General features: G+C 38.9%; 2 protein-coding genes across 2 annotated transcripts; one reads left to right on the top strand and one right to left on the bottom strand.

The window, feature by feature from the left end:
- The first annotated feature begins 834 nt into the window (after positions 1 to 834).
- Positions 835 to 13,531, top strand: si:ch73-109i22.2 (uncharacterized). The gene is made up of 9 exons (XM_062985423.1): positions 835 to 862; positions 6,571 to 6,773; positions 8,481 to 8,644; positions 8,791 to 8,880; positions 8,957 to 9,137; positions 10,636 to 10,908; positions 11,048 to 11,396; positions 12,446 to 12,645; positions 13,199 to 13,531. Exons 1-9 carry the CDS (start codon positions 835 to 837, stop codon positions 13,358 to 13,360), a joined length of 1,650 nt encoding a protein of 549 aa, XP_062841493.1. The 3' UTR covers positions 13,361 to 13,531.
- An 885-nt stretch (positions 13,532 to 14,416) lies between these two features.
- ssr2 (signal sequence receptor, beta) lies at positions 14,417 to 18,177 on the bottom strand. Its single transcript, XM_062990009.1, has 6 exons — positions 18,121 to 18,177; positions 16,521 to 16,681; positions 15,714 to 15,812; positions 15,372 to 15,480; positions 15,090 to 15,167; positions 14,417 to 14,905 (listed from the first exon to the last, which is right to left on the bottom strand). The coding sequence occupies exons 1-6, from the start codon at positions 18,166 to 18,168 to the stop codon at positions 14,795 to 14,797; spliced, it is 606 nt and encodes a 201-aa protein (XP_062846079.1). The 5' UTR covers positions 18,169 to 18,177; the 3' UTR covers positions 14,417 to 14,794.
- Positions 18,178 to 18,244: the final 67 nt, after the last annotated feature.

Raw genomic sequence — 18,244 nt, 5'->3', positions numbered from 1 at the left:
TGATGTGTTTTTGACAGTCGTAAATTAGGTAGGGCCTTAAGTATAAAACTCGGGTGGGTTTTGGATGGACGTTTGGCACTGGCTAAAAGTTAAAAGATCAAAGAATGCCAGCATATGAATAGGCAGAAACAAAGAGTCTCACTGAGTGTGCAGATGTGGAACAGGCATGGACACCATAAAACACGATGCCAATGAGCCAGTTTGTTTATTATGATTTTAACGTCACGTTTTACACTTTGATTTCATTCATGACAGGAAACGGTAGTTACTCATCACACAAGGTTCATCAGTTCACAAGGTTATATCAAACACAGTCATGGACAATTTAATGTCTCCAATTCACCTCATTTGCATGTCTTTGGACTGTGGGATCGCCTCACCTGGGGATCGAACCCAGGACCTTCTGCCAATGAGCCAGTGTGTTAAAGATAGAAACAGGAGGGTTGCATCAGGAAGGGCATCCGGTGTAAAACCGTGCCCAGTCTGATAGCAGTCGAAATATAGAAAGAAATATATATATATATAAAATATATAATTCTAAATAAGTGTAGTGTAGCGCTAGTTAAATCAAAGCTTCAATTTAATCAAGTTAAATCAAAAGTAATTTGTGATGTTTCATTTCTCTTTCTCACATCTTTTTGAAAATTTCTCGTTGTTCTCTATGCACGCCCTTTATTTCTTCCGTTGTGGTCTCTCTCTCTCTCTCTCTCGCTCTCTCTCTCTCTCTCTCGCTCTCTCACTCTCACTCTCACTCAAATGAAGATACACTTGGTGTTGCAAATACAGTTATGAACACATGCCAAGCTGCTGCACCTCAGCATCCTGTTTTCAAAGATGGACTTTGACTACCAAAAAATTAAAGGTCAGCGCTGTTTTATAACTTTAAAAATCAAAGGAACTATAAGCAGGATTGAATAATGTAGAAATAAAATAACTGCTCAGCAACATTACACAGCTGAATAGTTTATTGTACTGTATATTTTACCCCTTTGTTCTTAAATAGTTTGAATATTTTACTATGGAGTGTATGTTAAAGCTTAATTTAAGTAAATTAGTTTGTAATGCAGACATACAGATAGCAGTTATTTGTAAATTCATTTATCAATTTTCACCTTTAATTTAGCAACAACAACAACAAAAAAGTATGTTTATGGATAACTTGTGTCCAGATGAACTGATTCAACTTTGTGGATTTGTGTACCTGGAATATTGAGCATGAATCAAGAGATATGTTTATGGATATACTTATTTGTTTGGAAGTTTATGCCTGCAACACATTACATAACAGTTAAAACAGGCTTGGGTATAATATCTAAATCCAGGAAGATTCTAGTCCTTTATGCTTAAGAAAGTGTTTAGGCTTACCAATTGTCAGTTTAAAAACAACTTGCCTCTCTGAGTGATTGCAAGGATTTTATGTGTTATCCTCTACAGTCCATAATATTATAAAAACATGGCAAAGCCAAAAAACACTACAGACTGCATCAAAACATCCCACATTTAAACCCATGATGCTTACATAATGTAAATCACTACACAGGATTGAAAAGACAAACGTGAGGGTTACATGACATGGTGGTAAACATCCTCCAATCCTTATATTTTTACATTTTTTATATTTCTGTTTAAAAAGTATATTTTTACACAAAAGCAAGGTCAATGTGATGCCTGTTATCCACACAGGGCTGTTGTTACATTAGGTTTTTATTTCACCTGCGAAATGAATTAGTCTCTTCAAATCTTTAAAATGGCGACACAATGCCCCTTTATCAATAATGGTTTTTACACAAGTATGTTACATGTAAAAGGATATATTATTATAGCATACATGTATCCTCTGGATATATGTAATATACTGTATGTAGGTATAAGTTTATAACATATATGAAATACCCATAATAATATGTGTATATGTACATATATTAAATATATCCATAGGATACATTTTTATATGGTATTATATGATAGCTTAAATATTTATTTATGCAATTTTATTAACATAACATAAATTTTAAAAAGGCTGTAGGCTAACATATGATTTTTCTTATTTTTAGGCATTTATGTATGTTCACTCACTCACTTTCTTTATCGCTTATCCAATCCGGGTCGCGGCCAGGGGCGGGGGGTGATTGCTGGGGTTAGTGCTGGAGCCTATCCCAGCTTTTCAATGGGTGCAAGGCACACAGTAACACCCTGGACGGGGCACCAGTCCAACACAGGGCAGACACATACACACACACACACACACACCCATTCACCTATTCACCAGTGCCTCCAATTAACCTGACTGCATGTTTTTGGACTGTGGGAAGAAACCGGAGCTCCCGGAGAAAACCCACGCACGCACGGGGAGAACATGCAAACTCCGCACAGAAAAGACCCGGACGACACCGCCCGCCTGGGGATCGAACCCAGGACCTTCTTGCTTTGAGGCGACAGAGCTACCCATCGTGCAGACCTTCATGTATATGTTTTTTTTTTTCAATGTTGTGTAATATCCACTTATACACTGCCTGGCCAAAAAAAGGTCACCACCTGGATTTAACTAAGCAAATAGGTAAGAGCCTCCCATGGGATAATTACTGCATGGGTGATTATGTTTCAGCTGGCAACAAGTTATTTAACCCTAACTGATGCAGTAAGTAGCTTCTCACTTGTTAAACAACCATGTTGAAAGACACATCCTGTTTCAGAAGGGTCAAATTATTGACATGCATCAAGCAGAGGACACATCTAAGTAGAAGCTGAAACTACTAAAATCGGGTTAAGAACTGTCCAACAAAAATTCAAGAAAAAAATCTTGAATGATCGTGATCGGTGATCACTTAAACGTTTGGTGAAATCAAATGGTAGAAAAACTACAGTAGAACTCAGGGAGATGTTTAATAGTGACAGTAAGAGCATTTCCACATGCACAATGCGAAGGGAACTCAAAGGATTGGGATTAAACAGCTGTGTAGCCTTAAGAAAACCACTTGTCCGTGAGGCTAACCGGCAAAAACGGCTTCAATTTGCTAGGGAGCATAAAGATTGGACTCTGGAGCAATGGAAGAAGGTCATGTGGTCTGATGAGTCCAGATTTACCCTGTTCCAGAGTGATAGGTGCATCAGGGTAAGAAGAGAGGCGGCTGAAGTGATGCACCCATCATGCCTAGTGCCCCTGTGGGGGGCAGTGCTATGATCTGGGGTTGCTGCAGTTGGTCAGGTCTAGGTTCAGCAACGTTATGTACCCAAAGAATGAGGTCAGCTGACTACTTGAATATACTGAACGACTTATGAAGGTTATTCTATCAATGGATTTTTCCTTCCCTGTCAGGCCCTCACTTGGCAGCACATACACAATGCATTTAATCTCTTTTCTGGTAACATACAGGCAGTTTAAGTGTTGCAATAGGATTTTCTTAATTTTGAAACTTCAGTTTCGAGAATGCTCTGGCTGTGATAGCGTTGTGGTTAAAACACTTCCGCTCTACAGGCCATTTTTAGATTCAGGTCAATGTATGTGTGATTTGTTTTAGTTAAAAAGCAGCCATAATGTTTGTTATATTAAAAAAAAAAAACAGCTAAGCTGTATATACACTTCAAGGTAAAAGTTAATCTACACTTATAGACATCAATGATAAAACTGCTTCTTCTTTAATACCTGACTTATTTATTATAAAATATAAAGTGGAAAAAGAATGGGTTCAATTAGTAAAGTGGGTTCCTTCCATGTAATGCTGGTGTGTTGCAGTATTTTTGTTCCATACAATGAAAGTTTTTTAAAATACTGGCTAACAGGGGCATGTTAAGAATCCAGTAGCACTTGATGTTACAGATTAGTAATGGGACGGACAGTGGTTAAAACATAGGATCCTTGTCACTAGGCAAATACAACCTCTGCTTGTCATTTAGGGTTTAGTAAGCCTTAAGGTATAGCCAATTTTTAAAGTACATCACAAGGTAGTCAGATTTGGGTCATAAAGAGGCTTCTGGACAGGGTTAACATAAGACTTCTGCATTTGTAAATTATATTGTTTGACAAAGGTTTGCTAAAGTAATCTCTTGCCCATGTGGTTAAATCAGCTAGTGATGTTCTTGATGCAGTGCCATCTGAGGGATGAAAGAGGCTTGTGCTCTTGCCTTATATGCACTGAAATTCCCCCCAGTTCCTTGAATTGTTTAATGATATTATGCACTGTAAAGGAGGAAATATGAAGAACTCTTCCAATCTTTCTTTGAGGAACATACAGTAGTTTTTAAACATTTAAATAAATTCCTCACACTGAGCCTTTTATGGATGCTGCTGTTGTACCAAATTATGATCAATGATTTTTGACATAATCAATCATCATTTAGCAGATGCTTTCATCCAATTTACTTACAATCACGACTGAACATGATGTAAGCAACTGAGGGTTAAAGGCCTTGCTCAGGGGCTCAACAATAGCAACCTTCTGAATCTGATTACTAGTCCTTAACTACATAGCTACTGCTTTTAACATCATGTGGTATTTGGTATTTTTACCTCATTACTAGTCCAGGAATAGATGCATATTAACAAATCAAATAAAGTTAACTTGACAAAACATGTAATATCTTGAGTTCATTCTGTCTGCAAAAAAATTTAAGTCATTGTCTTTGTTTATTTGCATTTTCCATAATGTTCCAACTTCAGTTTTTTTTGTTTTATACACCTTTGAGCAAGGATTGAAGAAATGTTTAAAACTCTTGAACTTAATAATAACAGGTGATGTCCACACACTTTTAACCATATATATATCTATATATACAGTGTATCACAAAAGTGAGTACACCCCTCACATTTCTGCAAATATTTCATTATATCTTTTCATGGGACAACACTATAGACATGAAACTTGGATATAACTTAGAGTAGTCAGTGTACAGCTTGTATAGCAGTGTAGATTTACTGTCTTCTGAAAATAACTCAACACACAGCCATTAATGTCTAAATAGCTGGCAACATAAGTGAGTACACCCCACAGTGAACATGTCCAAATTGTGCCCAAATGTGTTGTTGTCCCTCCCTGGTGTCATGTGTCAAGGTCCCAGGTGTAAATGGGGAGCAGGGCTGTTAAATTTGGTGTTTTGGGTACAATTCTCTGATACTGGCCACTGGATATTCAACATGGCACCTCATGGCAAAGAACTCTCTGAGGATGTGAGAAATAGAATTGTTGCTCTCCACAAAGATGGCCTGGGCTATAAGAAGATTGCTAACACCCTGAAACTGAGCTACAGCATGGTGGCCAAGGTCATACAGCGGTTTTCCAGGACAGGTTCCACTCGGAACAGGCTTCGCCAGGGTCGACCAAAGAAGTTGAGTCCACGTGTTCGGCGTCATATCCAGAGGTTGGCTTTAAAAAATAGACACATGAGTGCTGCCAGCATTGCTGCAGAGGTTGAAGACGTGGGAGGTCAGCCTGTCAGTGCTCAGACCATACGCCGCACACTGCATCAACTCGGTCTGCATGGTCGTCATCCCAGAAGGAAGGTGACGCACAAGAAAGCCCGCAAACAGTTTGCTGAAGACAAGCAGTCCAAGAACATGGATTACTGGAATGCCCTGTGGTCTGACGAGACCAAGATAATCTTGTTTGGCTCAGATGGTGTCCAGCATGTGTGGCGGCGCCCTGGTGAGAAGTACCAAGACAACTGTATCTTGCCTACAGTCAAGCATGGTGGTGGTAGCATCATGGTCTTGGGCTGCATGAGTGTTGCTGGCACTGGGGAGCTGCGGTTCATTGAGGGAAACATGAATTCCAACATGTACTGTGACATTCTGAAACAGAGCATGATCCCCTCCATTCGAAAACTGGGCCTCATGGCAGTTTTCCAACAGGATAACGACCCCAAACACAACCTCCAAGATGACAACTGCCTTGCTGAGGAAGCTGAAGGTAAAGGTGATGGACTAAACCCAATTGAGCACCTGTGGCGCATCCTCAAATGGAAGGTGGAGGAGTTCAAGGTGTCTAACATCCACCAGCTCCGTGATGTCATCATGGAGGAGTGGAAGAGGATTCCAGTAGCAACCTGTGCAGCTCTGGTGAATTCCATGCCCAGGAGGGTTAAGGCAGTGCTGGATAATAATGGTGGTCACACAAAATATTGACACTTTGGGCACAATTTGGACATGTTCACTGTGGGGTGTACTCACTTATGTTGCCAGCCATTTAGACATTAATGGCTGTGTGTTGAGTTATTTTCAGAAGACAGTAAATCTACACTGCTATACAAGTTGTACACTGACTACTCTAAGTTATATCCAAGTTTCATGTCTATAGTGTTGTCCCATGAAAAGATATAATGAAATATTTGCAGAAATGTGAGGGGTGTACTCACTTTTGTGATACACTGTATATATATACTGTATATACAGTATATATATATATATATATATATATATATATATATATATACATATATATATATATATATATATATATATATATATATATATATATATATATATATATATATATATATATATATATATATATATATATATATATATATATATATATATGCTGATATTATATGCTGTACTGTAATGTCTGTGTTAAGATGAGGAATCTTGTCAGAGGGAGGAACGACTTGGCCCCTACCTAATCCAACAACCAAGACCCACTCCTCGAACCAGTACTGCACCAAATACCCCACCAAGTAGCCGGAAACCACCAATAAAACCCAGACGCAGTATTAAAAATCGATCTGTCACTCCGTCAGAAAAAGTGCAGGACAGCCAGGACAATCAGACAAGAACAGAGGTAACTATCACCCAATCACACATTACTGTTTTATAAATGTCCAACAATTCCATATTGTTTAGTGTGAATAGGTTATGCACCTGGACAAATGAACAGTGATTTCAAATGTATTTGCATCCTTTCTGATTCATTGTGTTACTCCATATTTGTGAGACTGAATGATTTCAGATTATCAAACAAAACACAGAAGGAAAACATTAAACAAACGTAATTGGGGCGGCACTGTGGCCTCACAGCAAGAAGGTCCTGGGTTTGATTTCCAGGTGGAGCGGTCCAGATCCTTTCTGTGTGGAGTTTGCATGTTCTCCCCATGTCTGCATTGGGTTTCCTCTGGGAGCTCCGGTTTCCTTCCACAGTCCAAATACGTGCATGTGAGGTGAATTGGAGATACAAAATTGTCCATGACTGTGTTTGACACGTTAAAATCCTAATAAATAAATAAATAAAAAATAAACATAATTTAATTTATTCCAGAAACAAATTTATTCTTCACTCATATAACATGGTTTGAGAATCCTCATATTGGTACAGCGTTGGCCAGTTAAGGTACTGGACTATTTATCAGAGAGCTGCTGGTGGAAGTCCCATCTCTGCCAAGTTGCCTGTGTTGGGCCCGCGAGCACGGCCCTTAACCCTGAATTGGTTGAACTGTATTCAGTTAGAATTGTCACTTTGTATAGTAGCTGCTAAATGCTATGAATGTCACCCTGTTCTTCAATGGTCAGGACCCCCACAGGTCCACTACAGAGTAGGTATTATTTGGGTGGTGTATCATTCTCAGCACTGCAGTGACACTGACATGGTGGTGGTGTGTTAGTGTGTGTTGTGCTGGTATGAGTGGATCAGACACAGCACCGCTGATGGAGTATTTAAACACCTCACTGTCACTGCTGGACTGAGAATAGTCCACCAACCCAAAATATCCAGCCAACAGCGCCCCGTGGGGCAGTGTCCTGTGACCACTGATGAAGGTCTAGAAGATGACCAACTCAAACATCAGCAATTGATGAGCGATCATCTCTGACTTTACATCTACAAGGTGGACCAACTAGGTAGGCGTGTCTAATAGAGTGGACAGTGAGTAGACACAGAATGTAAAAACTGCAGCAGCACTGCTGTGTCTGATCCAACCATACCAGCACAACACACACTAACACAGCCACCTGCTCTGTGGTGGTCCTGACCATTGAAGAACAGGGTAAAAGCAGGCTAAAAAGGTATGTAGAGAAGTAGATGGACTACAGTCAGTAATTGTAGAACTACAAAGTGCTTCTATATGGTAAGCGGAGCTGATAAAATAGACAGTGAGTGTAGAAACAAGGTGGTTTTAATGTTATGGCTGATCGGTGTATATTGTCTAAGCAATAAAAGGTTAAGGGCCTTGCTTAAGGGCCCAACAGTGGTAACCTGGCATCATACCGAGTTCAGAACAGCAACATGGGTCCTAGGGACCTAAGTTTAATCCTCACCTTTAGTTAATGTCTCTAAAAGTTTCATATTTGCCTTATGTTTGTGTAAATTTCAAAAACCACAAGTATCCCAATATCGTGATGCTCCTACCTCCATAGTTTACATGGTTGGGGTTCATTTTGCCCCATAGAACTATGGTTTTTGACTTCTGAATAAATGATTTAAGTTTATCTGAGAAACATAGTTTCAAAATTTCTGCTCTAAAAATAGAAAAATAATGATGCTGCTTTCTGACAGGAAGTGAAGCGAATTGCTCCATCTCAAGTGCTGAGCCCTGCAGGGCCCCTGGATGCTCAGACTCCATCTCTGCAGGCACATAATCTGCTGTGGTTTCAAAGAACACAGCTGCCTCGGCTGCCAAAACCCGTACCGTGCTGGCTCCATGGCTTTGCTTCTCGCAGGTTCTTTCTCAAACACACACACACACACACACAAACACACACACTACCGCAGGTGTCCAACCACATTTGCACTCTGTATATAGCACATTCTATGGAAGGTGACCTGTTTTCACTGCCTACATAGTCTCTTGTTTTCTCTTTCTCAGGGAGGCAGAGCAGCTTTTGCAGGATAAGCCGCAGGGCTGCTTCCTGTTAAGGCTCAGCGAGTCAAAGGTTGGCTTCGTACTTTCCTACAGGTATGTGCTTAGACATGCACTTTGAAGCTGTGTGTTTACATTCATTTACACGCATTAAAATATTATTCGCTACCAGAGGTGCAGATAAGTGCCGTCACTTCATCATAGAGGAGGAAACTGATGTGCCTGGAACAGAAGGCCGGTATCTGATTGTTGGGGAAAAGAGCAGACATTGGAGTCTTGAGGATCTTCTTAAGTACTATACCCAGAATCCTGTGGGGCCCTTCAATGAAATTCTTACTGTGCCCTGTATGCAGGTATGCTCCAGTCTACACAAGCATGGGCACGTTCATACACAAACACAATCTCTGTCCTGCATTTCTATTATTCTTGTGGATTTAAGCCCTTGTTTCCTGTTGATGATAAAGGGTCCCTATTTATAATGACTATAATTTTAGCAACAGTACAAGGTGAAATTATTATATGGGTGCTATTTGTAGGTATTCAATATAGATTAGGCAACCCTCTAGGCAACCTTGGATCTTTTTGTATGCAAAAAGAATCCATATATGTATTTTACAAACCAATTATTTAAATGTCAAAACTCATCCGCTGAATGAATTTGGCAGTGAGGCAGTGATGTTAAGAGTTGTGTCCTTCTGCATTGCCATTTTGGCTGGCAGAGGGGGCACAGAGGGCTTTTCCTCTTAATTGACACTCACCTGCACCTTGTAAGTATTAATTTACTACAGGTGGAAGTTTTTCTATATAGTTTTCTCCCTTTCAGATTTGCCAACTCCTCTCTTGGCAAACCTGCTATTTTTCTGAAGGCATGATACCAGGCTGTGAGGTCCGGTCCAGTTTTTTGCAGACATATGATGCCAGAATACTTATTTCTTACTGGGTACTCACCCGGGGCACTGCACAACAAAAAAGACTTATAAGTTCTTCAAAGTTGCCATTGGCCACCTGGTAGCTTCCCTGGGCAATATCTTACTGGCTTGGTCATCCAGTTTAAAAGGAAAGCCTGATCTTGGCTAGGTGTTGGTGGTGCCATATGCTTTCCACTCTAAACAGTACTCAGAGGGTTAATTAAAGCTAATTTTTATACCCCTCTCCTAACTTGTGTCTTTCCACAACTTTATCACTGATCCCTTTAGAAGGCACCTTTCCAACAAAACCATTACAATTGATGTCAGGTGTGGGTCAGTTATATGTGTGATCCGGAAGCTGAATGGTTGTACCTGAGTTTATAATGGTTACTCTTAGGAGCTGGTAAAATATTGATACAAGGTATTTTACTAATTAAAACAATTTATCAGATTTTAAGAAGTGTAATTTTCACTTTCATTAGGGTTATAATGTGTAAATACAGCTGGGAAAAGGTAAAATACTTAATGTTCTCATATTTTTATGGTATAATGTGACAAAAGGCAAGGATTTCAAAAGGGTGTGAAGGTTTTCTATTGCCACTATATTTACATACACACTATTTGGCAACAAGGATGTGGACACCTTCCTGATTGTCCATGTTGCTAACAGGTGTTTAAAATCATAAAATACATAAAGTTAATTAAATGCTTTTAACCACTTTGTTGCAACAATATGGGGCATTTTTCAGTTTGAGCATGACTGTGAAATAGGCAAAAAAGTGAAGTTCATGGACTGAAACGTTTGATGAGGTTGAACTCCAGTGACCTGCACAGTGCCCTGACCTTAAATAATAACTCATATTACATAAGTCATAAATAAATTAACATTGACATTAACATTGATTCAGAATTGTTGTCATACACTGTCTCTCTTTCACTGTAGGCAAATGGAAGCTGTGAGGACAGAACAAAGCTGGAGGTAACAGTAGAAAGAGGTGATGAAAGTAAAGAAAAAATAGCATCTATTCCACCTTCGATCATTGAAGATGATGCAACAGAATCTACAGACCAAGTGGCCCATACTGGCCCTGAGTCAGCACAGTATGCAGTGGTAAAGAAGCCCCTAAGAAAGACTAAATCTCTCATAGAGTGCATGAGTATACCAAAGATGGAACCTCCTCTTGAAGAAGATACAGATAACAGATCTAAATTTGAGGTATAACACAAACATAAAATATCTAGTTATCTACTATTTTAAAAATGCAAATATTTAACAAGTGTCAGTATATCAGTGAGAGATGTATTCAGGATTATTATAATAAATTAATTAATATAAATTATTTTCCTGTCCTCAGAATGGCACAGAAGAGCCAGCGGTCAGCAACGCAGATCTACGTGTAGGAGGAGATGTGGCCCATCCAGTGGATGCCCCATATGCCCGTGTAAACAAACCTCCCCGGGCAGCTACAGCTTCTTCCATCAGTGATATGAATGACGTTTCCTCCATCCCTGATGTTAATGGTAGTGTACTTGGGGCATCAGCAGCTGCTGATTCTCAGTGGTCTTCCAGTGCTGCTGCTGAACAAAAGTACTGGCAACTGGAACCCATGCATACGTATGAAGAGACTCTGCACACATGCACTCGTGATAACCGAAATGATTTTCATGCTATGGGAAGGCAGAATGAAACAGCAGAGGATTCAGGTAAGAGATAAAAGAAAAGAGAAAAATGAAAAAGTTAAAGTTGTGAGGAGCATTAAATTAAGAGAAATTAAAAGAATGGGTAATACTAATAGAAGAAGGCGTGACTCCTCAAATATCCTCATTTATCTTCATAATTAGGTATTTTTTCATGTTGCCAGAATCCGATCAGCCATAACATTAAAACCACCTCCTTGTTTCTACACTCACTGTCCATTTTATCAGCTCCACTTACCATATAGAAGCACTTTGTAGTTCTACAATTACTGACTGTAGTCCATTTGTTTCTCTTTATGCGTTGTTAGCCCCCTTTCATGCTGTTCTTCAATAGTCAGGACCCCCAGAGGACCACCACAGAGCAGGTATTATTTAGGTGTTCGATCATTCTCAGCCCTGCAGTGACACTGACATGGTGGTGGTGTGTTAGTGTGTGTTGTGCTGGTATGAGTGGATCAGACACAGCAGCGTTGCTGGAGTTTTTAAATACAGTGTCCACTCACTGTCCACTCTATTAGACACTCCTACTTAGTTGGTCCACTGTTGTAGATGTAAAGTCAGAAACGATCGCTCATCTATTGCTGCTCTTTGAGTTGGTCATCTTTGAGATCTTGGCTGGATGTATTTGGTTGGTGGATTAGTCCAGCAGTGACAGTGACCACTATGTCAGTGTCACTGCAGTGCGCCGAATGATCCACCATCTAAATAATACCTACTCTGTAGTGGTCCTGAGAGAGTCCTGACCACCGAAGAACAGGGTAAAAGCAGGCTAACAAAGTATGTAAAGAAATGGATGGACTACACTCAGTAATTGTAGAACTACAAAGTGTTTCTATATGGTAAGTGGAGCTGATAAAATGGATAATGAGTGTAGAAACAAGGAGGTGGTTTGAATGTTATGGTTGATCAGTGTAATAAAAGGCACAAAAAGTCAATGGGCTTCAATACTTTCTGAACCAACTTGCTAGGTCCGTAATTTTCCCACTAAAGAGAACTGCATTGTAACTGTGAGTGCAACATTATTTTCATTTATTTTTTGTATTTGATCTGTTTAGGAAGTATGTTCAATCATCACCTCTACTCAGAGGTCAACATAAGAGGGACCAGAGATGACTTCATTCCAATGTCGATTTCCCCACCAGTCAGAGCAGGTGCATGGAACTCTAACACTTCATCCACAAGACCAATTCCTAGACTGCCCCAAAGACCACCACCTAGATTAGCAAGTGCTGCAAGACTTGATGTTGGTGCACAAGTAAGAATGCTTTTATTTACTTTGACCTGTATTTAAATTAAATACCAGACTAGATATATACACATACACTCATACAAATGTTAAGTGTATAACATTCGAAAAAAAGGACAAAAAGTAGAACATTCCCATAAACAAACAAAATCTTTAAGACCAAGAAGCAGTCAAAACAAGTCTGGGATAAAGTTCTGGAAACTATCAACCAGGGTTTGGTTATAAATATAACACAAACTGAGAACCATTAAATTCATTATTAAAAATGGAAAGAAAATGCCACAAGAGCAACTCTGGAGGCACACAATCACATTTTATTTTTAGAGTGGAATGTTCAGTTAGATTTATGCCTGATATAATGGGACATTCATCTACGAAACATCATTCCAAAATGCTTGGGCGTCATCTAGGCAAATATGAAACAAGCCTTTATGCTTTTCAGTGGTTAGAAAGCATAGTTTTGGCTAAAAATGCAGTATAATCACAGTTCAATTGTAACCAGTGCCAAAAAATTACCTATATTCTCCTCCTCTCCTTATTCTTATTCTATATTTCTTCTCAGAGTTTTGGTGGTTCACCAATGACGACGTTACCCCAGAACATCAGCCTCAACCAGACAGAGCAGCTGCTTTCAGACAACTCTGCCTCTGCCATATATGAGCAGATTCCAGAGAGACGAATTAAATCCAGACCTCCTCTTCCACTTCCTAACGCCAAACACTGAGCCCTGACCATCTCCTGTAAAGAAATACTCCAGCGCTTTTATTATCCACAGCATCTGTAGTGTTCGGGACATGTCATCGTAGTTATTGGAATGTTAATTACTTTGCAACTATTCTTTTTCTGTGACATGACTGGAACACAATGTACATTATAAAAAAAATAAAAGAATCATGGGTTCACAGAATGACAGTCTACCATAGTAACTTAAGATTGATAATTTGGTGTAAAATGTTCATCATTTTGGCAGTACATTCTTAGTAGTTATTATGGATAACTACAGCTGCTGACTTCTTTTTACAGCAGCCTCTAAGCCCATGGTGAAAAGATTGTAAAAGAATAAAGGAATCCAGAGAAATCTCAGTCCCTATAGGGAATGTTGACAGTGACGTGCATATACAGTAATAAGACGTACAAAATTTAGGAGCATTTTGGAAGACCCAAATGCTTCTTCTAATCTTTCATAAGAATGTGGAAAACACTTGCCATAATAAGATCATAATGGCAACAAAAGTGAGGTTATAACGACCTATTTAAAATGCTAAATCCTTGTTAATTTGGTAAAAAAAACACCCCACTACAAAGTGTTTGTTAGTGTAACATACAGTATATTTATAATCAAAAGGATCTTTTGTAGTACTAAGTGCAAGCACATGCATGCACAAGCATTCGGTTCAGAATTCTCCTGCATGTTAACTGGAACAAATCTTTTAGACTGCTGAATTAATTGTGCATAGAGGCACACGGGTCAATCCGAATCTGCAATCCAATTACATTGGAAGATTTATATAAATCTTTACCTGTTAAGAGTCACTAATGCTTTGTTTAAATCAATACTACCAATAAAAAAGTAACATTCAAGTAACAAAAGTGCAAGACAACTTCTGACGCTGACTAATCGCTTTCCGAATTAATGGGCTGCAAATAGCCCACAGGCTAGAGACTAAGAACCGCTGACTTATGCAATGAACTTGAACTACTTCAAGGTCATCGCACTAAATACACAAACACTAAATACATAATTTAAATTTTTTTTACTCCTAACAAAGAATCTCAAGCATTTTTTGTAAAACCCACATGTTTATTTCAACTGGCTGAACCGGCAAAAAGTGAATACATTCCAAATGCATGTGAACACTTAATTACAAAAACAAAACCAAAGCAAACAGTAAGTTATGGAATATCTTAACTATTCTCCGGCTCTTGAGCAGCCAATGATGACCAATGAAATGACGTTTAAAGGTAGGACAGTACTGTCAGCAGAATACATCAGTTCTCAGCCACACTCAAAAACAAAGCCTCTCATCCTTAATTATTTTACCCCAATATGGGTAGTAAAATTATTGAAAATTACTCAAAATCCAACCCCTTGCTTGACCCCTTTTATATTTTCCACCCCCATTTCAGCTTAAACGTACACATCTGTCCCACTTCACTATTAGTTCTTCTTGCTCTTGGGTGAGTCGTATTTCCTTTTGCTGGAGTACCAGAGGAGCAGGGGGATACCGATGGAAGGCAGGGTCATCACACCAAAAGCAGCCCAGTCCATCTATAGAGTAAAAGAAAATGTATTTACATAAATGTACATAAGCTTTTAAAGCGATATTAGAATGGACAGATTTTTAGTGTTGGACCAATTGTATTAAAAACAAGCTAATGACAAACATTTCCAGGGGATTTTGAAAGCATGAAGGATTTCATGTGTGGTTGGTTTACTAGATATAACCACTTACGAAATGGGGAGAGAAGCGCCTGTCAAACTCTCTCTGGGCCAGAATGCCACCCTGTCCAGGAGCACTGGTGTATCCAACCTAACAAAAGCAAAAAATGTTTCTTAATTAAATAAAACAATCCACCTGTACCAAGGGTTTTCGCCACTGTTCTTTTCAATGCCACTGTAATCAATATAAATGTCACTAACCATGCTGAAAATAAAACAACACTATTTCACTATAACCAATATACAGTAAAAAGAGAATTAAAAAACTAAATAAGAAGCACATGACGACACTCACCACAACCTGTCCTCCCTCTTGGGCCAGGTAGCTGACAGTGGCTGAGGTGAAGTTGAAGTAGCCGGCCTTCAGTGGCCGCAGCACTACTGTATGAGATACGTTGCTGGCACTGATAAACAATGAGTTAAGAAACATGACCAACTATTAACTGGCAGAATATACAAATCATCTTACATTTTATTAAATTGTAACTGGGAACTGATATCTGACCCTACATAAAGATCCAATACTAGTCTACTAGTAGCAATACATTATATTAGAAGGGTGAGAGTGCAACAGCCAATGTTGACTACCAAAAAACCAATAGGTCTGCATTGACATATTTTTAAAAAAAAAGGATACGGAGCGATGCGGTCCCACTTCACATTGAGCATTCCAGAAACAATGCCAAAATCCTCAGGAGGAAATGAGTCATCAGAGAGCTCCACCTCCAATGCCACACTAAAACATTATAAGAAATGTACATCAATACAACAAATAATAACAGAATAACATGTACCTTACAGATTCTAACATTGCTATGTAGTAAAAACAACAAAGAAACTGGGCCAAAGACCAGCAAAGAAGTCATATAGCCCATATTTACATTTAGTCAATGTTTTGGCCTAAGTATAGTGGTAAAGAAACTGGACTAGAGATTGTTGGTTTAAACACCATCAATGGCAGGTTGTCAGGTGCTTGAACTGTATATTATTGTAAGTCACTTTGGATGAAAGCATCTGAAGTTGGAGGGCTGTGGTAGCTCAGCAGTTAAAGTTCAGGACAATTAGAAGGTCAGTGGCTCAAGCCCCAGTGCAGCCAGGTTGCCACTTTAGGGTCATTAAGCATGGCCATTAATCATCTGGATTGTCTTAATCGTAAGTCACCTTTATTTAAAGCCTCTAGTAAGTGCAGCAATGAGTCTGTAATGAGGACGAGTTAATTATGTAATTACCAGAAAATCAGTTTGATACACACCAGATATCAACTCCACCAGATCAATTAAAAATAGGATTTCTTTTTAAATTAAGGGTTTACCATGTCAAATAGTCACATGAAGCCAGGTATGTGTAAATCCAAAGTATTACACATGGTTAATGTGTAAAATATCTAACTCTGACCCTGGAAGCATGTTGATGAACAGTAGTAAGACTACTGTGCAAATCGTACCTGGTGCCCACATTGTAAATGTTGTACTGCAGTGTAAGATCTCGGCCCTCCACAGCATAGCGATTCAGCAGGGACTTAGAGGCGAGCAAACGGGCACCATCTTCCCCCGTTGCCGCCAGTACCAGTGAAGCAAGCAGAGCAAACACGTGCAGCATCCTCATCTGTGAAGAAAATGTTTATTAGCATCACGTGTCAGAAGTCTGACAGAAGTCAGGCAGACTGAATAAATGATTAGCACATGATTAGTCTCTTACAGGGCAAAACATTTAAGATCATGACACATCTGGTTACCTTAACTTGGTACTAATACAGATTTTAAAAAGCATTTAAGTCTAAAAGTCTTTGGATAATGCAAAATTAGGGCGCTATACAAGAAGTCGCCATATGGATTCCTGTTAACACTTATACTGTAAGTCAGACAATGCACACTGTTCAAAGCTGAACAAATCAGTACCTAAAATCCAAGCAAGACCCCCTTCCAGCTGTTGTTTGTTTGATAGGATTTTGTTACATTCATAAAAGAACGTGTAGTTACAGGTTACCCAAGATTCATCAGTTCAATGTCAAACATCGTCACTCACGGGCAATTTTGAATCTCCAATTCACCTAACATACATGTGTTTGGACTGTAGGAGGAAATCAAAGCTCCCTGAGGACACCCACACAGACACAGAAAGAACATGCAAACTCCAACAGAAAGGTCCAGAACTGAACCCAGGAACTTTTAGCTGTAAAAGAACAGGGCTACCCATCAAGCCACTGTCCTTCCAGTTGTTAAACTAATGCATTATCACCCCAACTTACAAAAAGGTGACCAGAATTGGTGAAAAAGTAAAGATGTGCCAAGGTTTGTTCATTTGTAAGAAATTATATCCATAAAAAATTATTGTTTTTAACTCTGACTGTTTTATACACCTTTGTAGCATATAAAACATATACTGTTTTACTACTTTACTCCTTAGGCCAATAATTAGTGTAATGCTGGCAAAAACAACAATATTTTAATACCAAGACAGAATGTGCTGTTTATAGAGTAATATCACGGTGTTCCGTACAATGTTGATTTTACAGTCGAGATGGTATCACTGAGCAAAAGTGTGTCTTATCTTTTGGTAAAGAAAAGACTAAGACACCAGTGTAAAGAGTACTAATGTGTTATTTTTACATGGACATAGTTAATTATAGCGTATGTTATTAAATGTTATTCAAAAATGATATAAATGCTTAGCTTAGCAAACTATGCAGAGTAGCTCATTACAAGCTATAAAGATACAGAACACTGAAACAACGCAAATAAAAGTATATATTTAAAAAGTGAGGCTGAAATGTATATTTAATGCGTTAAATTAATTACACTATATAAAAACTAAAGGATAAAGAAGAAGTTTGTTGTGCTAAATCACAACCCTGTATGCGCTTACGTGTACTTTAGCTACTAGCACTCAATCAATGAACTAAATATATAAACAACAGGTTCACTAGGACTGTAATATAATACGATATGTTAAATTAGTTAACAATATACAGACAAACACATGCAAGGAAATAAAATAACACACTGACATTAACAGTATATTCTGACTGTAAAAGCAAACTGTACCTTTCTGCAGCTAGCGAGTCGGCGACGTGTGAACAGACACCGGCGCATGCGCACTTGTTTTGATCTTTCACAGGCATGACGTGTCTCATTTTTTTGCATGAAGGAACTAAACCCGTCAAAGCGC

The sequence above is a fragment of the Trichomycterus rosablanca genome, chromosome 2 (assembly GCF_030014385.1).
Source record: "Trichomycterus rosablanca isolate fTriRos1 chromosome 2, fTriRos1.hap1, whole genome shotgun sequence".
Lineage (NCBI taxonomy): Eukaryota > Metazoa > Chordata > Actinopteri > Siluriformes > Trichomycteridae > Trichomycterus > Trichomycterus rosablanca.
Note: the sequence above shows the minus strand (reverse complement) of the source record. Positions and strands in the feature narration are given on the sequence as shown.

Bases quoted from the DNA above. Each gene is read 5' to 3' on its own strand.
- si:ch73-109i22.2 (XM_062985423.1), top strand. From the start codon at position 835: ATGGACTTTGACTACCAAAAAATTAAAG. The intron at 863-6,570 runs GTCAGCGCTGTT...GTCTGTGTTAAG, and splicing joins TGACTACCAAAAAATTAAAG to ATGAGGAATCTTGTCAGAGG. The intron at 8,881-8,956 runs GTATGTGCTTAG...ATTCGCTACCAG, and splicing joins GGCTTCGTACTTTCCTACAG to AGGTGCAGATAAGTGCCGTC.
- ssr2 (XM_062990009.1), bottom strand. From the start codon at position 18,168: ATGCGCCGGTGTCTGTTCACACGTCGCCGACTCGCTAGCTGCAGAAAG. The intron at 16,682-18,120 runs GTACAGTTTGCT...TTTTCTTCACAG, and splicing joins GACTCGCTAGCTGCAGAAAG to ATGAGGATGCTGCACGTGTT. The intron at 15,813-16,520 runs GTACGATTTGCA...ATAATGTTTTAG, and splicing joins ATTTACAATGTGGGCACCAG to TGTGGCATTGGAGGTGGAGC.